This window comes from Varroa jacobsoni, unplaced genomic scaffold (assembly GCF_002532875.2).
Source record: "Varroa jacobsoni isolate VJ856 unplaced genomic scaffold, vjacob_1.0 scaffold_626, whole genome shotgun sequence".
In the NCBI taxonomy this organism is placed as follows: domain Eukaryota; kingdom Metazoa; phylum Arthropoda; class Arachnida; order Mesostigmata; family Varroidae; genus Varroa; species Varroa jacobsoni.
The window spans coordinates 485,064-506,504 of record NW_019213528.1 but is presented as its reverse complement, the minus strand read 5'-3'; the positions used below and the strand labels follow the sequence as shown (position 1 = coordinate 506,504).

The following is a 21,441-nucleotide window of genomic DNA, read 5'->3' as shown; positions in this document are numbered from 1 at the left end:
TTATCGAATTTATTTGATCGCAAGATCAATCACTTTCTATAAAAGTGTTGACCGATCATCAATTATTATTAAAATCCTATCTATAAAAACCAATACACTATCACGCGCAATATAAATAAAGCGAAACAGACCAACATTTTTTACGCGTTCTTTTGCTGTCTCCTTGCCAAAGATGTTTACGCCCACGTTCGAATCGAAACCACAATAGGACAACGTGATAGCACGTATTTACGTAACAGAGACGTTTGCTTTCTATGAAAACGTCTTGACAATGCTGAATAACGAAAGTAGAAGTAATGACGAGAATGAGTGATCTTTCCTGGCCCTAGTCAAATCACTCGTTGAATGGATATCACTTTTCTCTGCGCTGTTCTACAGAGGAACGATCGCGCGATCATAAGTGGGTACGGGAGACTTGAAGGTAACAAAGCGTTTTCACTGATGGGCGACTGCCTTTGTGACGCGGCACGACCCTGTTTGCTGCGTGTGGTAGCTAGGAATGCAGGTACGAACCGCTATTATTTTACCAGCTTTCAGATATCGCGACTTACCCTTTCAGTTAACATAATGATTACCATTTGCTTCGATTTCCGATGTCTGCGTCGTGGAAGAGATAGAGTCAGGCAGAACATACCGAGCAAATGGTGGCATGTGATAACACGCGGTCTGTCATCAAGGTCTAGATATTATTATCTATATAGGAATAGGATATAGTCTTTTCGCCCATGATGGTAATAAGAAATTATGTGGTGTTATATAGGATTTATGAACAACAGTGGTTTTAAAGTCAAAGACAATTCAAATATGCTAGTTCAAATCCGTGCTTACGATGTCGCTTTTGTCACTATTATTATTATTATTATTTTTTTTTTTTTTGCTAGCTTGATAATTGATATGAAAGCAGAAAAAAATTGTCAAATAATTTAGATGTGTTGAAAAAAGCTTGACAGATGCCGAACGGTGCTTTTTCCATTGATCAGCTGGAAAAAAGACAAAAAAACACGGAGTTAAATCGTATATCAAGCATACGATGGGCGCGCGATTTGACGTTACTTTTGGTTATTGCACCTATTTTTTTTTATTCAAGACGGGTAAGTTGACAATACCTCAAAAGCATTGACAAATGAATCGAAAACTCACAACTGTCCATACAGTTGTGCCCGTAAACTATTTCTCGACGAAGTCTATTTGCTATGAGGTGATGAAGACAATCGCTCTCGAAATGTACCTGATTTCTGGGAAAAATACACGTGTACATGAGATTTTATTTGAGATAAAGGAAATTTTTTCCAAACAGCAAGTGTATGTCGCATGTAACGATTCTCTTCTGACAACTCGAAAGCAAGCCATATCGCTTTGATAGGCTTCGTTCAAGTAACAATTTTTATTTTTTTTAATATATTTTTTGTTTTCAATTTATCAGAGGCTGTCGGTTACGCTCGCTTATCATTTCAGTGGTATTATCGAATAGTACAAACTATTTATAGCATACTTACCCAGGGCATTACTCTACACATTACTAAAATGGTAACGTTTATATCAAAGGCAACGAAGCTATGCATTCTGTGTCTAGTAGTCAACTCAAAGATAGAGAGCTGTTCGGGGTCTTACGTCATTTTCGTCAAAAACTTCCAATAGAGATGAAGTAATCGATAAATAGTGTTTACTTCAGTAATTAATATAATGAAATGAGCGCACCCGTCGCCGTTAAGAACAACGACCGATCCCTTATCTCGAGTTCAGGCTTAACGCTTTACTATTTACGCATTTATAATGACACTAAATTCAATATCTCGCATTCGCTGTAAATACTTTGTTTTTGCACTGGACTGGCAAGATTTTGGCGCTTTTCGGGAAAATGAATTATGCTTTCTGGACGTCATTTTCTAAGCGGTCTTTTCAATTTGCTGTTATGTGCGAATAAGCCTTAATGTTCAAGTAGCTCTTGTACGTTCCGGTGATGAGTGCTTCGGAAAGAGACGGCCTTTGCTCGTTCACCGTTAAAGCGAGAAAGAAAGAGGCGAATGCCGTTGAGCTGTTTTCAGCATAAAGTCTGCGTTGCCTTCAAATGGGCAAGGTCAAGGTCCAATACAATTCGTTTCTTAGTTCGGCTGCTTTATATTATGTTGCGCTAAAATGCCGTCACAGTTGATGATGTTGGTTCATGTTAACGCAAGATGATGAGTCCGCTGTTCGATTCTATGGCCGGACCGGTAGTACATGTAGATCATGCGATACTTGTGACCTCTATAGTGAAAGTGTAGACAGAAATGGATGTAAACAAAGTGGACGTGTATAGGTCAGTAGCTAGCGGGGGGGTATATGCGGAATTTAAACACCATAACAATACTTGTGCATTGTTACCGAACGGCACAGGAAATAACAGCAAAAGCGTAGTTTCGGGGCATTTAGGAAAAAGCAGTGACAATGTCGCTGCGCGACTATAGGCATTTTGCCAGGGGCCTGTTAGAGGAAAGTGGTCATCGAACAGCTCGAGTGAAGTACAAGCAACGACACAAAAGATAGTCTCCGCAAAAACACGTATTCCGAACGCTGCTAGGTGCCGTTGCTCGCGTATATATTCTGTAGCACATATATATATGTTCCGTAGAATAAAAAACAGAACAAATATCTGGCTTATCGCTAGCGTGCTGTAACGCTTGTTCAATTGTCGGCGACCGAGACCACCTAGACTCAACACAATGAATAACTTGCAACGCTTACCAAACACATGGTAACTTTAATATGTAAGGTTCGTATTGGTAGGGGGGGGGGTCAAGCGTTATTCGAAGCTTAGTAAGGTGGCATGCTTCTGACAGACGTTGCCATCTTTATCTACCAAACCTGGTCAACTACAGCATTTTTATATCGTCACGCATTCGTAAAATTTACTTAACAACTTCTTGATTACGAACCAATGGTTGATGCAGGTACACATCAAGCGGCTGAGGCAGTGCTTAAAAACAATATCGAGGTCGAGATCGAAATACTATTTTTTAGATATACTTATTTGTGATATTCAATTTTTCTGTAAAAAATTGAGGCAATATAAACTATCGTAGACTTAGTGACACGATGAATAAACGCCATAGAAAATGCAAAGGATTGCTTATTAAAACAAACACAGTGCTCGATTAGACAGTCCTTTTGGAATAATAGATAACAGTAATCCGCAACGCTAGCTTGATGCAGCATGTAATTCTATGTTGAACACCTCTTATAAATGACTATTAAAATATTATAAATTCTCAAGTAACTTAGGAGTAATGAAAAATTAACTGGTAAATAGTATCAATTCAATGAGACATTAGTGTTTGTGTTAGTTGTAAAAGATTTCGAGCCAAAATTGAGTTATAGCATATTTAAATACGTTTCAAATAAAAAGAACGCTATCTATAAAATTCCCTTTAATATTAAGTCGATTTCGTATACTTATTTAGCCAGAGAACTGTACTGATGCCATTAATTAATTTCCTTAATCTATATTAATTAAATTCCCCAGTCATTCGAGGTATCATTCGTTTCGTTTGGTTGCCACGCTGTCGTTAGACACTGAGTTTTGAGTACTTTATTTAGTCATCCGACGAGCTGAGACACTACTTAAAGTACAATTTTTATGTTTTGTTCTATCAAAAATTGGAAATGTTCAAGCATTTATCTTTCATGCATCATTTAGCAACTATTAGAATCTTTACAGAGGCTAGAAATTCTAATCTAATTGCCCTCCAGTTGTACAGGAACTATACTGTCATTTATTATATATTGCTAGTTATGTATTCTTGAATATATGCTCAGGATGCAACGTCTTCACATGCACGATGTCATGCTTCTATTCTTTTATGAAATATGTTATTTATTTAGAAATAGACACACCACTTCGTGCCGACGCTTTGGGTCGACACGGCGAATCCAGTTGCACGTTTTTTTTTAATAGAATTATTATTCGAAATATAAACAATGGTACAATCGTTCATCACGGTAGTAATGCGCATAGGACTAGACAACGCGTTGGCTTATCGCTCGTTAGGTATCATCTTCTTCCGAATATATCTGTTCTTTCCGCTCATCCAGGAAGAAGCTCGTTTACCTTAGGGAAGAACATTCTTACCTTTGTGTAGCAGTAAATTGTTGAAAGAAACATGAAGATGCCCTGAAATTGGCCTCCGACATCGTTAGCACGTTCGCTCTTTTAACCGGCAACGGCACTGACGTCGGGCAGCGCAGGAGTGACAAGGCTTCGTGACATCCGACAACGGCGAAACTATCAACATCGTCATGAAAGTCCGAGGTACTCCTTCCTCTATCAGCGCTTTTACCGTGGAGTTTGCTTTGCATCTATTCCCTTTGCTTTCCATTAAGTTGTGCTGGGTAACGTCGATGTTTACCGCTTTTTCAATCCTGCGATCGCTAGTTTTGTTTCTGCATTTGTGTCCAATCGAATAACTGTTCCCTGCTCGTTCCCTGCTCGTCTTGCTGTGGCCTCAATTGAGGAGATATATCTCTGCGTTTTGTACTGCCCCACGCTTCAGATGAGCTGGAACTATCAATAACTGGCGTATAGTCATTTTCTTGAACCACTGTAGCTCTTACATCTATTTACTATTTCGCATGATGTTCTTGTTGTGATATAATTAGCTTTATACGCACAAAACTTGCATTAATTAGGATTTCCGATCGTTTTTGGATGTGCTACTGTCATCTAGTCATACAAAAACCATCTGCTTCCTTATTGAACGTTCCCCAAAATGCAAAATTATTTTGGTTTCTTCGTGTCTACGCCTATTCGTATATGTTTATTCAGGACCGATATTTTTGTTTACCGTTGCGCATATCTGCGTGCGTGGATGTCGACTTTTTTGGGGGAGCGCTTCGAGTCTATCAGATGGGGCAGTACCGCTTATGAACAGGATTATTATGACTACTGCTATTATTTCGGTGTTAAAGTCTTCTGTATCGACCGTGACCGCGCGTGCGGAAAGGGAGAGTTCGTCCGCGCTTCGCTACATCCTGTGTAGCAAGCAGCAAAAGTACCTAGCAGTAACACACGCAAAGGTCCCCACATTGATCCACCCGACGTGGGCACAGAGAAATTCAAGCAGATTCATTCGTTCTTTACGTATGGTATATCGTTGTCGCTTTCATCCAGCGCAGGTACTTTCGTGAGTGGAACGTGGTCTTCATAAGGGAAATAAATTCATTGAAACTTTCATCTCTGACTGAACGAATCGGTCCAAGAGCACGGCACCCGAATCATGCAGCTGTTTGCTCACGGTACGCTGCTTTCATGTGTGCTTATGATGCTCTTAACGTCATGTACGGCGGATGTGTATGTTGTTAAAAGGTATGATCCTTTAGTCAAGACGCGATCAGGAAAAATTCGAGGATTTCGAGAAGAGAAATTCGGTAGGCACGTGAACGCGTTTCTTGGCGTGCCGTTTGCCCAACCACCGCTAGGTAAGTGACTCAAGCATATTGTCTACGAATACAACGCAGTATTACTCGCCAAGTTAGTCGCCACCAATTGCCAAGGCATAACGAAACGACAAATGTTTCCAAACGGTAATTAATCATTCTGAAAGGGGGGTCATCAAAAAACCACCGTGCAAACTGGCCTACGATATTTAGGCCAACGTAAGGGCAGCGTGCGCATGCTAAACACATATCTCAGCTTCGCATCTTAAGTTTGCATAAAATCATCAACAGTTTCTATCAAGTTCGCCGAAGGGGCTACAATTATTCTTGTTACCTTAGGTTCGAATTTTACGTCCGTAACTATCGTTTAGTATTAGATAAAATGCTTTGCAGTTTGTTTGTCGTTGGAAGCATTTTTTAATGAAAAAATTCCTATCGCCCAGTTTTATACAATCTTGTATGGAAATTCGTCCAATAGCTCGGATTGAGCCAGCGTTAAGGTATAGGGTTTGCTATTATCCTTAACAAGTATAAAATGTTATCGATTTGCACTTAGACGACAAACCTTTTTTTTAGCCTCAAAAAATTTTTGACTCGTCTGAGTTGAGCAAGTTGATCAATAACACAATTAGATAGAGCTGGAAGAGTACTACAGACTTCTTTATAGCCTGTTGAAAAAAAATAGGTATTTGTTAAAGCGCTTTATGTCATATTCACCGTTAGTTATAATACCGAACAAATGACTTCTCTCCTGCATAAACAACAAGATTTCAAGCAGTTTTCAAGGCCCGTAGATCAACTACCGTATAGTGACAGAAAAAAATGAGAATACTGCTTATCAATATTACCTGGATCAATCTAGCTTGGTTATGTGTACCTCAACAGATAGTTCAAAATCGTCAACTCTTAGGATTAGGAGACTGACTCAACGTCCTACCCTTGCCGGCCTGAGAGTCATAATGAAAACGTTGTTCAGTTTACCTATCCATTTGTTTAGTGTATTTTTAAAACACTATAGATCAGCATCGGAAAGACCAATCGATCATTGCTTTATGGCGAAAAACGTATCATATAAGTGGTGTTCTGCGGGAAATACAATATTATATTTAAACCGTCGATATTCTACCGATACTAGTCCGGTTCGTAGTCAGAATATACAAAGTCACTCCATAATACTTTATGCTTATCCATTATGAGCGTGAACATCGGCGAAATCAAATTAAAATTCTAGCCTTTATTTTTGATCAGAGATAAGCTAACGTTGTTAATTGACCAAAAACTATCATAAAACAATCGTGTCCTTTTTAAATGCTTTGAAAATCTTAACACGTGCTCAGTTTTCTTTTTCAGAGGAGACGGCCCTAACGAGCCGCAGAGGTTCAACCGCGTTACCTACCAAATACCCCATATCTTTTACGAAAGTCCTGACTCGAAATGTGTCATAGTAGTTCGGTTGAACAGACTCGTGTATTTGGCATACGAATGGGATAAAAACAAAGGTTGTTTGTTTCACAGATTAATTTGAAAATGACCGACAGGGTCATAAACGAAAATGGACTCTTTAGAACACCGTCGCGAAAGCAAAGCGATTCGTTAGTTTCAGGAAAATTATGCAACCTTTCCAGTGTGCTGCAGGCAGTAGATAGAGGTGATGAGCTCTTTAGGCATTTTGGATACGTAAACAGACGTTAACATAATAAGCCTCGCATTAACTGATAAGAACTGCTAACACTGTTACCGGAAGAAAAGCTAATCCTTTTGAGCAACATCGGCATATAAGAGTTTAACAAATTAGTACACATATATTGCCTACATTGTTGTATCGTCCTGCGTAGGACCTCTACGATTCCGCAAGCCACTTCCTGTTAAACCATGGATGAGAGAATTGAAAGCCATGTTCTTTCCGCCATCATGTGTACAGCCCGATGTCGTCGTCAATCGCGTCTTCAATTTCACCCAGGACGAACGTAGTGAAGATTGCCTTTACCTTAACATCTGGGCTCCATTAACAAGTTAGTATTAACTTGAAAAAGTTTGTCTTATAACTTCGATTACATGAAAAACAGGGTAACTTGTTTCGCTTTCGCTTGATTACTCACAGCCTGTGTATATGTACTCTGTACCCCAAATTTAACTGTTACTTTAGAAGCAAATCACAGTCAAAACTCAGCGTATTCTTCATTTACCTCTTTAGTTTGTTGCCATCACCAAATGCCTCCGTAATTTCTGAATAATGAAAAAAATTCAAACAGACACAATAAAGAGGCTAGTTTATAGGCCATATGTTTAAAATAAACTTGATTAGTTAATATCATTAATAAGTAACGGGAACAAAAACCACAAGTTGATTTAACTCAGTTCTACTTGATTGGTTTATTTGCTTAGACAATACGGGCGATAGCCGTCCTAAAACGGTGATGGTGTTCCTTTACGGAGGCGCCTTCTTTTTTGGAAGTACCAATTACCGATTCTACAATGGTGCAATATTGGCAGCACTTACCGATGTCATTATAGTTACCGTCAACTATCGTCTCGGGCCTTTTGGGTTTATGAACGCACGCATACCCGAGATACCTGGTAATCAAGGTTTATGGGACCAACATCTCGCTTTCAGGTGCGATACCTTTACTACGCAATTTGCAAAAGCAAGCTATTACTCGATAGGGCTCATTATAGAAATTGAGTCAGTTTTCGTTTCAAACCATGACTTAAATAACAAACAATGCGTATTTATGTTTTAGGTGGATTAAAGAAAATATCCAGCACTTCAATGGAGACCCAGAGTCCATCACTGTATTTGGACATAGCGCGGGCGGAATCTCTTTAGGCTTTCATCTTGTATCACCTCTATCAAAGGGTCTGTTCAAGCGCGCTATAATTCAGAGTGGGGCCCCCTATTATAAAATTACCGATAACCCTAATGAGGCCCGACAACAGTTTGAGGCTGCTGCGGGGGCTCTCGGATGCGCCACGAGCGAAGATTTCGCCTCTGGCAAAGACATGAAGATGGTCGTTGAGTGTATGCTGTCCAAGAACACGTCCGAAATTCTGACGTCGCTCGAGTACTTCAATGATCGTGTTAAAACCACATACGTGCCATGGCCTGGAGATGATCTTGTACCACAGGACTTGCCAGATGCGATTAGGTATCCTAGATCGAATTTATAGGGTCCGTTAATGCCAATTTACTTCTATAACGAAAATTGTACCAAGATAACGTACGACTCATACATTTACGATCGGTATTTTCTAGTCGCTGATAACACGTCAAACACAAGTAAAAAAAAACAAGTACGTTCACTTTCGCTAATCACTAGAATTACAAACACTGCTTTTCCATCGTACAAGAGATTTCAACCGACAGAAAATTCGGATTTCGGTCTACTGACGCACAACAGGATGGTTGTGCGTCAGCAGACCTCGTGTTTACATTTCCTGTTTGGAATCATTAGATAAGCACAATAGCAGAGACTATAAATAGGGTAGTTGAAGTTTCTGGTGTAATTACTGATTCAGTCGCTGTTTGTCACATGTCTATGGTGCCAGCCGCTTATTTATGCAGACTTTACAATAATATGTTATTATTTCTTCTGTCTTTATTCGGCCACTGGTACATCGTTCACGTTTCACCTCTGTACTGTTGCAGGGAGGGCAACGTTAACGATATGGACCTTCTAGTGGGAGCTACAATGGATGAAGGCTCTCTCTTTATACAATATTACCTTTCATCTGTTTTGGATTTCGCCAATCCGGAGACAATCACGAAGCGGGGCCTTAAGGTTTACCTTAGTTTTCTTTTCCGTTTAATACGACAGCGATTGCCACAAGAAATTGCCGAGCAGTACGTGAGTGCGGATCCGAACGAAAGCAATGCTGAATTCCTTCGAAGAGCTGGACATTCTCTCGGTGATTTCGGATTTGTCTGTCCCCTTGTTAGGTTTGCAGCGGACTTTGCAAGTCGTAACAATAACGTATATTTCTACGAATTCGGATATCGGCCTGGATATTCGTGGAATGAACAGTGGCAAGGTGTAGCTCACTTCGATGAAATACCATTTATTTTTGGGACGAACTTAAATACACCGGAGTTCAACGTCACACGGGAGGAACGCATATTCACACTATTTATGATGCATACATGGTCGTACTTCGCCAAGACAGGGTAACTATAGAATTGTCTGCTTGAAATCATATTTTTCAACTATTATGTTCAATTTCAGTAAGGTGTATACGTACATGGTTAGATTTGTTTACTACGGTAATAGTCTACGGATATCGCAAATGTCATTCTCAATGTCGTTATTTATGCTCAACGGGCAGGCATCTCCCAAACATCTTCGGCAAGAAGTGGCCGCAGTTCAATGGGGCAACCCGGCCCTATGTTCATCTAAATGGACGCCACACTGCGATCCGCGAGGGAATCGGCAATCGGTGTGAGTTCTGGAAGTTTCGGAACTACAAATTCGTGACCCCGCCCCGGCCGGACCTCGACGAGCTGTGGATGAGGCCGACACCTAGCTACGATGGACTGGCAAGTCTCTGATTGGGTTCAGATATAGTACCATTACTAAATTATTCTGGTGAGCTTGTATAGCTTATCTTAATAACCTTCACCTCAGACAATGGTGACGTCTGACTTTTCAAGCAGTAAAGCTAGCTGTAAAACGATAGCAGCCATAAGGAGACGCACAGAACAAACGGCGCTATAATTCGCTATGATGCAGAGTATAAAGTGCATTCAGTATAACGTCGTACACGCGTGCAACTGAAAAGCGTCATTGAGAGAGCATGCTTCCAATGGACAAACATAGTGCTTGAAATTGAAGTGTAAACAGTGATTTGTACCGATAGTTACTGCATTCAGCTACGCTATTGCTGGTGAGCAGGACGCCAACCGACTTCACCGTACGTTCCTGATCCTGCCTGTTTAGGCACGCAAAGAGGAATATTTGATATAATATAGGATGATTTGTACAAATAATGTATATTCTCATATAAGCAGGAGTCGCTGCTTAAAGTCCCGCCAATGACACATAGTTCATGTCGATGCATAACTTGTACGAATAAAAGCGTTATTGAAAAAAGTGTTTTTAATACAGTTTATTATTGCCCTATTTCGATGCACGAAATTAGTAACAGTCGTACGCTATATATTTCTCGTCTTGTCCTTTGTTTTCGCTCTAGGCTAGACGATGGGATTTTTATTGACAAAGTTCAGGTTAGAAACGAATATGGCGCTGCGGTCGAAACGTTTTTATTAGACTTTAACAATACGGGGGCATTCGCTTAAGAGGTCATCGTAAGAGAAACTTTACAAGTACACCTGGAGATAGAATGTTTATACCCGAGTTGATCAGATTCGCCAGCGTTTTGATAGCACACGCTAGAACGCAGCTAATTATCAAACTGGAATAGTTGAAGTAGGGAAATATTAGGTTTTTTATTTCTTTCGGCTTAATATCACTCCATTGCGCCACTATACCGTTCCGTTATGGGCAACATATAGGGAGACATAAGATTACCTTTCATATACATTTTTCGCTTCAAATTCTTCTAGAAAAATGAAAAATACCTGTTCTTCAGTTCAGATTATTACTTAGATCATTTTATTATTGCAGTTACTAACACATAGTCATGTCGCTAGTGGATCAGTGTCATATCATTTACTCTATAGTCAGATAATACTATAATAATCGTTAATCGTTCACCACTAGATTCTCTCCCTAAGTATATATAATACGTACAAATGCATTACATATTTATTATAGAATAAGTAACATCACAAAATTTTCCGTTCCAAAAAATTCCATGTCGGGGTCACGTTCATACGTCGCAATGCCACAACTTGTACTCTTCCCTTTCTATTCTGTTATACTCTATACACTGGCGTACGAAATCTTCGCTGCGCGTGTGCAAGTTAGGCACTACGATTTACAGCTGTTACGTAAAATAAAATAAATAAGTCATTATGAGGCTATATATATATATATATATATATATATAGGTAATAATAAACATAATATTGATGCAACCAATCGCAGTTATATCATTAGCTTTGAATGATCGACTTTTTTTTGTCCTTGTCCAGCCCCCAAAGAAAGGTGACGTCTAGTCCTCTTGAAGTCTACCGCGTTCGGGCACGTGTTTCATAAACAGGATTTCCTAAAATGTGTTAGCGTCGGGCCACGGGTAATAAAAATAATTGAATCTGTTAGTAGATTAATAAAAATTCATAATTGAAGTTGATGACTGAGACTCGCATCGCACAATAGTATATAGCTACGTCACTTATTCTTTTCGTACATTGCTTTCATTAAAATTCAAAAAGTTCAGGTGACGCTTCAAAGCAAGGATCTATATCTATATTCTATTTATATATAGTATATGAATTTTTAGATTTCATTCCGCTATGAATGAGAGTTTATTACATTTTGTATTTGCGACGTGAATCCTTCAAACAAGCTCAGCTAAATGCTTCTCATTGCTTCATTACTTCACATCGTGATTGTGTCTCGTATCACGGTCACACGACCGAATTGCAACTTACCATTCTCAAAAGGTTTATTTCACTTATGAATAGGCTATGTACGTTTGGCGTGTACCTCATTGTCGTGAGCAATTTCTCATCGATTGCTCGATCTTTTGTCGCCGGGGAAATTCCTCTTGTACATTGGACCGTATCATAACCGTCTCACTAGGAACATTTTTTATTCGGCCAACGTCCTACGGGCGATACGTTTACGTCGAAGACACTCAGTTTGCTCTATTTAGTTGTTTAGGATAATTTGAATGGACCATCGACAACGAAACCCTCGTTTTTAAACATGGCAAACCCTCAGAGGGTTGCTCAGCCTTTTCCGAAGTTCGACTGCCTCACATGCTATTGTATTATGTACTTGTAATTGTGTAATGATTTGTTCTTTGAGCTGATCAGCTTGTCTAAGTATCTCCTTAATCCTCTAAAGTGAAAATGGGTAGCTGCCGAGTCTTCTCTAGCTTTTTCCTTTGATGAAGATAATGATTGCTTGTTTTAGGTCTACTTTGAGGGCTGGAGCTTGGCGCTCCTAGTTGTGCCAGCCTGGCGTACGACAATGACCAGAATGGCGGCGATCGCGCCGATAGCGCCACCGAGCGCTGCAGCAGTGGAAATCAGGACACCCATTTTTTGAGGAAAGATTAGTTTTTCTTTGAGACCATCCGTCATCGGGCCGGTTGCCTCCATACGCTAGGGAAAACGGAAGAAATCGGAGGGTTATATCCAGTATAATCGACCCTAAGCAGTGTCAAGCGTTTTAGTCGTTCTACAATTAATCTGAGTCATACAATCTCTAACAGATTTTTAGACAGGTTATTGGCGCAGTCCTCTGTAACAACAACAGTTAAAGGTGCTTTATTTATTTTTCGCCTATTTTCACAATAACTTTATGGATAACCTTTATTGCGCTTTACTTACATATTTATCTGCTTGTTTGTTAGGAGTTAAACTTACTGCCACCTATGCCTGCATAAATAGGTATATTACCTGCCTAGGCACCTAATTACCAAATTAGGTTTGTGTTACACAAGTAAGTGGACAATTCTAAAGCAAAGTTTCTTTTTAAGTGTAGTCTAGCAAGTGGGTTTGCCTGATCGCAGGCCATGCTAACATAACCGTAAACGAGCTCGTGAACAGAAAGGCTAATGAAACCATCTTCATGACGCTCTGCCTGGCACGCTTTCTGTAAACGATTTGCTGACTATTTTCCACGTTATCTATTAATTGCCAAGCAAGATTATCGAACAACAGCGCAACAAGGCACCTGCATTGTTTTTTCGTGTCAAAAGTGGTAATGCTGTACGCTGGTATTTAGTTATGCCTTAGTGCCTTCGAGCTATTGACACACCCCGCAACGTGGTAGACGTCTTGACGATTTCGCCGTTTAGAGGCCGAAAAATTAACATTATTCCGCTGTTCATGGAGAAATAGACTCTATTTTAACGTTGTAGCAAGAAAGATACGCAATCAGGTAATCGACCAATGTCCTATACCGAATTCTATCAAATTGTGGAAGATATCATGATTTTCAAGTTAAAGAAGCTCTGCTCCGATAGGAAGAACGACTCTACCTATGGCATACTAATGCAAATCAGTCGTTGTGACAAAACGCTAAGTAAGAGCGCTCTCAAATCACGGTGTACTAACCTCTTCGACCCAGGCAATAGGCATGACTCGGCTGGACACGTTCGCGAGCGGGCTAAAATTATAAAATCCGTTCAATCAATATATGGCCCCTTCAATAAAACTATTAGATTGAGTCATCCGATCGCTTAAAGCTATAAAACTGCACGCGAGTGCAAAGTTATATTTTTATTACAGCTATTCTATTGTTAAGACTGAACAGCGCCAAAAAGTGCATAACTTATCGCGAGTTCTTGTCTATGTCCTGTTACTACGATATTTCGGAATCACTGAGTAAATAAATTGAAAAACAAAAAAATACCTATTATATTGGTCTATGTATGAGAAAAATATGCGCTAATTTATAATTCTCCCAAGCATTAGGGGCAATTCGAGCGATACAATAGCAATCGAAGATAAAATTGAAGAAAAAAACACGCACGTAGAGTGATAAAGTTGAAGATTACTTGCTCACGATTCTTAGATTGATGTCTCGTTAGGTAAAAGCTAGTCTATCGTTTACAAGACCAAGGAACCAAGTTAAAAAAGTTATTTAGCGTCTTACAGAAAAAACAACTTGTAGTAGCATTACGAAAGCCTTACTAAAGTAGATCGCTTTGCTTGAGATCGATATTAATCTGAAGACGTTTAGCGGCACGCAGAACCAGCCCTGTCATCTGAAAGTGCACCAATCCAGAATTACAAGTTGGATTTCGGGGCCGACTAAACCCTTAAGGACAAAAATTGTTTCGATCGGCTGTAAACTTACCATAGCACCTAAATATGTTGAAAATCTACTTAAGTTATCAGCATCAAGGTGCTAATAGCGATGGGTATACATACTGGATTGTCGAAAAAGTCTTGACCATTTTTCTAGCTAGATGTCTATTTCATGTAAAATGAGTTGCGTTGGAATGCTTTCATCCAGACTTAAGATAGAGTGCCTTGGATATAGACGAGATTTTTGTAAAGAATCTCCCGATTCTACAATTTTATTACGATACAAGCACAGAAGCTGTCCAGGCTTTCCCAAAAGGAGAGTGTACGCTGTCTATTGTCAAAACACGTTATGGAAGGAAACGGTGAAGATGGTTCTGTCACTCTCGTTTGAAAACTTCGATGTGAAATAGGCCACTCGTAGTCACCAACTAATTGCGAAAAAAGTCAACGAAGTTACTGTATAAGTTAGGCAAGGCTGGCACACAACTAGGAAAAACATCGCCAACATCGCCAAGTAACTGAGCACCAACCTTCAAACAGTTTAAACCATTTGACGAAAGCTGGCTATAAAGAAGCTCGACATTTGGTGTCCGCACGAAATGACACAAAATAATTTACTCGATCATCCATAATGATAATATGTGGAAAGCAAAAAAAACAAATACGTGTCATCCATAATTTGCGGCAAAACGCCGGGTCTGTCAGACGCCAAAGAAGGTGATCCTGTGTGAAACGGGATTATACATTTGTAGATGCTTCCGGCGACTTGAACGGCTAATTCGCATCTCTACCATCATCAACCATTAAGTGTACAAAAAGCAGTTGAAAAAAATCAACCGGAATTAGTGAATAGAAAAGGCGTCGTTTTCCGCTACGACGATGCCAGACCACATACATCTTTCACTACCCGGCAAAAACTGAAAGAATTTTTATGGGAAATTTTAATGTTTCCGCCGTATAGCCTGGATCTTATATCTTACACCATCTAACTATCATCTGTTTCGGTCTCTGCGAAACCCCTTTTATAGCGTTAATTAAGCTTCAATCATGCAAGATGACTTATCATAATTTTTTAGTCTAGAAACCACAGAAATTCGACGACTGTGACGGGACTGTGATGTTACCAGGAAGATGGCAGAAGGTAATCAATCAAAATAGCACATACTTAATTTAGTAAGATTATTTTCAAACATAAAAAAATTGCTTCAACGTTTACTTTAAAATGGTCAATATCTTTTCGACAACTTATTATTTTAGATATTTGTACTAGCTATGTTCGAACAGTCTTACAATTAAGTACAATCAGCTATCATCGTGCTTTCCTAGCGTAATAAAGAGAAAAATGCATATGTATTAGAGAATCCCATACGCATAGCTGATCGACAGACAAAAGTAGTCCCAAGGACTCTCGTAGTGTTAGCCAGAAAATGGCGTAGTATAAGCTACACATTCAGTTTTGAAGTTATCATTTTTAATTAAAAAATGAGATCATTTTATATGAAAAACCAGCGATTTTCACAGTTTCAGACGTAGAAACTTTTTTTTTTATCGACTATGCAACAAGTGGTATTTGCGTGCACATAGTTTAAACAGAGCAACTTAATGGCCTATCATGCTTTACCTAATACATTTTTTAGCTTTTACGTTTATTTAAAGCGAATATATTAATCTAGAATTAGAGCAATTGACAATGAATTTGGAACGAAGAGTATCCTTTTTGATCTAAGATGTAGATATCTAAGGAAGCCATTTTATTTCAAATAGGTCCAAGTGTTTTCATTCTAGCTACCGTTTGTACATCCAGATAAGTCTCGTGATACTTCTTTTGTGGTCGCAATCCAGCAACGTCTTGCACCAGCTTAGCATCACCTTGATAAAAGTGTGGAGCAGAAAGCATGACGGGCGCTCCTTTGCGACACGAGCTTAGGGGAATAACTCCACCCTCATGACATCGGTTTATCGCTTCACAGAAGCATTGATTTTCTGGCTGCCGCTTACCAGAGGCAAAAATCGCATCCGGAACAGTAAACCTAAGGGAATATTAAGAGTATTTGGCAATAGTTATCTACTACATTCAAGTTCTTTAATATACTGCTAACCCTATAAGCAGCAGTAGAGAAAATTTTTTTATGTGTTGTCTTGCTGCGCATACTACAAAGGCCAGGCTTATTTTGGTTACTAGCTTAATATAAGAGTACATTGAGACTTAAGAACAGACTTCGAAGTATAACTAAAAACAAGAAAGAACTCAATTAGAGGCTGCGATTCGAACAAGTCGTCTTTGACTGTACCTCCGGGATTATGGGTTACGCATAATAAACAATACGGAATATCTAGATTTGAGAAACATAACACAACCTCAGTATGTTTGCAAAGTCTGTATGTATAGGACACTCCAATTGGGGTTGCATAAAAGTGCGAAACCATCCTTCGGCTAAGACATGTCTACTGAATGTCCCACGTGGACCTATACCGCTAAGCAAAAGAGCACACATTACGTATTTTTCATTGGGCCCACCATTGTTTCATAGAGGTAGTACTGGTAAATAGAGCATGACACTTTGCGGACATTTCTTAGACTACAACAGAACCTATCAAATTCTCTCTTAATCCGACAATTACGGTTTATATATTTTTAGTTTAGCCAAAAGCTGAAAAAGCTGTTTCTATGTACGACTCACTGGCGGTCCAAGCATAGTCTCGTGTCTAAGTTTAGCTAAAAAAGCGGCCTAAGGCCTAGAGTGATCAGGAAGCCAAGGTTGTTTGTTTTAGTGTAAGAGTTGTCTCGGTGAAGTCGCTTACAGGAAGCTAACTATGATCATCGGAAGGTTAATTTCTTCATCAGTATTTTGATATATGCTGCAGGTACGACAGTTTGTTGCCGAAGGTATTCTGAGCGATCACAAACAGAGGGAACTACAACATCGGGCTGTTACGTGTATGCTGTACAATTTAGTGTCTTTCTTATAACGATTTAGCGATATCGATAAGGAAGACGATCGTTCAAAGGTCAAATGCCTTTACCATAAACGGATCGATAACATGCTAAATTATTACATTGCCTAAATATCCGAACTCACCTTTTCGTATCAACTCCTTTAACCTGGGTATTCTTTTCGTATTCAAAGTATATAGATCGGCAGAGGTCTGTGGCAAAAACAAACAGCTTTTGATCAGTTCGCACAAAAGGTGAAAATTGTCCACCGTCGGTGCCATTGATCTTGTTGCAATTATCTCTGCTCCAGAAGTCTAATGACCTGCGATACACAATTTGGCATGCAAATAGTGAAACATGTAATCTACCTGACGTTCGCCTATATCCTAACTGCAACAGGGTAACCAGGCTGTATATTTGTTATCTTTCGTTTAATCCAACTCAAACACTGTAGTTTTCAACATAGTTTGCGGTCATTTCGGTCCCAATGACAGTACGAAACAGCTTTTGATGAGCTTACTGACCATCGAGACGTCTTAGTTTCGATAAAAAAACAAAAAGAATGTTAGGCGATATAAAACGAGTTTCATTGAGTTATCTTTATTACCTATCAATGTACTGACCTACGACCCCAATGCACAGCCACTTGTACAAGTGTAGTATCTTGGCTTCTAGCGAACAATGATCTAATAATTGAAAAGTCTATTTTCTATGTAACAGTAAAGCTTCAGTCCCCGGGACGTAATATAAGATGACGCATGTCACGGAATGAATATGCCCCTAATTTCACAAAAGGTCCACGGAAGTGCATTGACGGTCTTTTGAAAAAAAAAAAAAAAAAAACGAAGTATCTGCTAATAGAGAAAGTCACAAAAAAAATGTTACCTATTGAATATACGTACGTATGGTTATTCCATTCGAGGATCGTAGCGAAAGGATACTCGCCCGCTCCCGTTCCGACGGTAAACCACTGATCAGCCGTGTTGTTCTTATTATAGAACAGGCCAAAGTTGCTGATAGCCGGAAGCTTGGTATCAGGCATGAACGCCGCAGCAAGCTTAGATAATTCATTCATCATTGGTACCGCGTAGCCATCAAATAGCATCTCACTTACGTTGCGTTGGACAACTAAAAGGTAGAAGCGAATATTTTGCTGCTATGATCGTATTGTGCTACGTAGCAAAATCGCTGATACAATATGTTACCCATATAAAAACAAACGACCTTGATAAGAAAGATGCTTTTTAAAAGCTGTCCAGTTTTAAAACGTATTTACTTTTTCCATACATGTTGGCGCTTTTGGAACGTTTGAATGTTTAGGGAGTGTTTGAAGCGGTAATTGACATCGATACATTACAGAAAAATCTGATTGTTTATCAGAGTCACGGCACTAATTGAAGCTACCGCGCAGACGTAATCGTTAGTATCTGTCCGATGACCAAAAGACGTCTAACTGAAACTACTTTACCGCCGGTGCATACATCAAATCATAACACATCATTAACGTAAATTGCAATCAATTGCTACCGATGTACCCTTCAGATGCATCGAATAATCACTACAAACTAGACCAACTTGTTATCTTGGAATCGTAGTGCTTACCGTCGGCCTACAGGTAGAACCTATAGAAGACCTGCGAGTAGGTCGTTTGGGTTTAAATCTTTCTTACAAAATTTATTTTCACAAACAGGAATTTTGCCGTATTTCAAGTTTACCGCATAGCTTCTATACTTATCTATATAATATTTACGTTTAGCTTTGACGAATATGACTTGCTTTTTGCTGCAAAAATAAAAAAGAGAAAAATTACTTACCTTTGACTCTTCCAATATAAATAAGTGTTCCGTTGTGCGTGGACTGTTCCACGCCACGCACAATGTTCACAAAGAATTAAGCGCTGTTCTATCCGAACATTTTTGATAAATACATATTTACTGATCTAAATTTTATCAGGCAACACTCAAACACTTCAAATACATACATCCGTTATAATAATTTGAACTGAAGTAAATATTTTTGCACAAATATCTAAAGGCAGCTGACTATTCAAAGCTATGTAAGGTCCTGTAATTAAATATTAGGTTATCTCGGATAAACACAAAAATTCTATTATCAATCCCTGCCACGGTAGTTAAAGTTGCATAAACTTACTTCTTACACATTTTACCCACCGCGTAACACTATCGTAATATATGCGAATGGACTGCTTAAAGCCAAGTTGGGTTTTTGGCAAATTCACTGGGCTGTGGATTTGAAAACAACATTTTTATAGGGTAATACTACCTTTTGAATAACTCGCATCAGAATTATTTATAGCACCTCATAAGGCCTAGAGAAAAGCAATCGAACTGTTAATCATCACGTATGCACGTACACAAGAAGACAATGCTTATATAGAAGTTAGTAACCAGGCGAGCGGTAGCGACTATAAGCCATACACTTAATACCAACGAAATTACTGGATCCCCGTGACGGTGCAAATCTAAAGTGTTTGTTACCGAAAGTAGATAACACAGAAGTGGTCTGAGTAAGAATCCGGCACAATTTTATCTCCTAAAATAAATTCAAGAAATACGGGGAGCGGTTAATACACGAAAGTAATCCCCTAGGTGTTCTAGATTGCCCGTGTCCTGATAGGTCCTTGATGCTCTGCTAAACAGAGGTACCGAAACCTATTTTAGAAGGGGCAGCCAGAATCCGTCGCAAAGAGTTTTTCAAGAAAATCATTCTATCTTTGTTGGAATGTTGCGCCACATGAAGCATAAAATTTTAAATTAGTCTAATCATATGTTCCGTTCTCTATGACATTTTTTCAATGTACAAACGTTAAATCATTTAGTAAAATAAAAATTATAATACCAATACATTGAGGCAAGGGGCCCAAACTCTGGGACCAAGATTCTGATCTAAACATTACGCTTTTCAAAAAATAAGGTGAGAAATTCCCACATACTTCCCGTATACGTTAGACTTACCATGATTTCACCTCGCAACTGGAAGACGCAAATTAAGTCAAACTTACTTAATATTAGTTACATTAACTGCGTTATACATGAATTTATATGAATGAATATCGTGAGCGCATAAACAGAAACAGCAAAAAAAAGCCGTGGTTTAGTGCTACGTGTGTTTAAAAAGAAAGAGGAAAGGGGGAATTAAAGGATGTAGTAAAAGTTTGTTAGGCTTGCTAAACGACGCGTACAAAAACAATTTGGCTATAGACCCTTGTACGAAAATGCTTGTCTTCATTAGTTTCATTAGTGAAATCTTCTGCTTTAAAAATCTAGCTTTAAAAGTCAGAAATCTAGCTCAAACAAACAACCTGAAGCCTGCGACAGACTATGCGAGGTTAATTGGCACTTGGCTTTTGAGAACACAGGTCATAAAGACCGCCTGTTTAAAGCCCTTACCTAAATTTATTTTCTTTATTGTATACAATTATCTGAGAAGGCTACAGTAACTCAGCAGCAAAGTAACTGTTCGTTGTCTTCTATGAGACTGCCTTAATTTTTTCTATTGAATACACCCTTATTTGAAATTCAGCGTGCCAGTGTTAAGCTAAGGTCACGAGTTGTCTTGTCACTTTATGAGAAAAAGGAAAAAGGGGTAAGCCTTTCAAGTCCTTTTAATATCCTCTAATTGTGTTTACGTTTATTAAACGAGCCGCTAGCAACACGACAATATTATTATGGTAAGCCACCATACTAAAATAGTTGTTTATTTTGTGGATAACTTCATAAAGCTGTGCACTTCACGTACGTAGATATGGCTAAACATTTTTGAGTAAAATCTACGTAAGGACTGGGACACATCGAACCTAGATACTAACGTAACGCTCAATTTGTTCTATTATTATACCTGCAATAGACGAATCGAGGCTTGTGATAGTATGGGTAGGAGAAATATCAGAAACTGTACAATAGCTTTAGCTGTCAGATGGTTTACAAGTGTGAAAGTAAATCATGCATCGTGAGCCTCCGTTACTAGTTATCTCAGCATAATGGAAGAATGATGTTTAATTATTCTTTCTTATACATGGTCCGGCACATGTTTTTCGAGTTTCATGTCTGGTGCTTTTGCCAAGCATCGCCCAGACTGTCGGTTCTTGGCAGATAGTGTGGTGTGGTTATATCCAGTTTTATTGTTTTTATTTTTCTAAATTTACTTCATGTTTAGATCCCTCTAGTGAAACTCGGACTTTCGTGAACAGGAATAC

At 39.0% G+C, this 21,441-nt stretch overlaps 2 protein-coding genes across 8 annotated transcripts in view; one reads left to right on the top strand and one right to left on the bottom strand.

Moving 5' to 3' along the window:
• The first annotated feature begins 374 nt into the window (after nt 1–374).
• On the top strand, nt 375–10,506 carry LOC111262097 (acetylcholinesterase-1). 3 transcript variants are annotated; one of them, XM_022836083.2, is made up of 8 exons: nt 430–505; nt 4,072–4,288; nt 5,152–5,454; nt 7,248–7,424; nt 7,798–8,026; nt 8,154–8,558; nt 9,059–9,574; nt 9,733–10,506. In XM_022836083.2, exons 3-8 carry the CDS (start codon nt 5,253–5,255, stop codon nt 9,953–9,955), a joined length of 1,752 nt encoding a protein of 583 aa, XP_022691818.1. In that variant the 5' UTR covers nt 430–505; nt 4,072–4,288; nt 5,152–5,252; the 3' UTR covers nt 9,956–10,506. The 3 variants fall into 3 exon arrangements, with proteins under 3 accessions (XP_022691821.1, XP_022691818.1, XP_022691820.1); XM_022836085.2 differs by having other exon boundaries at nt 5,147–5,454; XM_022836086.2 differs by lacking the exons at nt 4,072–4,288; nt 5,152–5,454 and having other exon boundaries at nt 375–505.
• Nucleotides 10,507–10,987: 481 nt separating this feature from the next.
• The window catches only part of LOC111262087 (lysosome membrane protein 2), a 49,053-nt gene continuing 38,599 nt past the window's right edge, over nt 10,988–21,441 (bottom strand). For 3 of the 5 annotated variants that reach the window (XM_086968944.1, XM_022836069.2, XM_022836071.2), the window contains 6 exons: nt 18,128–18,353; nt 17,371–17,547; nt 16,080–16,320; nt 14,174–14,247; nt 13,595–13,646; nt 10,988–12,637 (listed from right to left, as the gene is read on the bottom strand). In XM_086968944.1, coding sequence (XP_086825070.1) covers nt 12,449–12,637; nt 13,595–13,646; nt 14,174–14,247; nt 16,080–16,320; nt 17,371–17,547; nt 18,128–18,353 — 959 coding nt within the window. In that variant the 3' untranslated portion in view covers nt 10,988–12,448. The remainder of the gene's footprint in view (nt 12,638–13,594; nt 13,647–14,173; nt 14,248–16,079; nt 16,321–17,370; nt 17,548–18,127; nt 18,354–21,441) is intronic. The other 2 variants (XR_002681391.2, XR_002681392.2) reach the window with 2 other exon arrangements.

Excerpts from the sequence above, each read along its gene's own strand:
- LOC111262097 (XM_022836083.2), top strand. The coding sequence starts at position 5,253 with ATGCAGCTGTTTGCTCACGGTACGCTGCTTTCATGTGTGCTTATGATG. Across the intron at positions 7,425-7,797 it reads CATCTGGGCTCCATTAACAA|ACAATACGGGCGATAGCCGT; the intron begins GTTAGTATTAAC and ends TTATTTGCTTAG. Across the intron at positions 8,559-9,058 it reads GACTTGCCAGATGCGATTAG|GGAGGGCAACGTTAACGATA; the intron begins GTATCCTAGATC and ends GTACTGTTGCAG.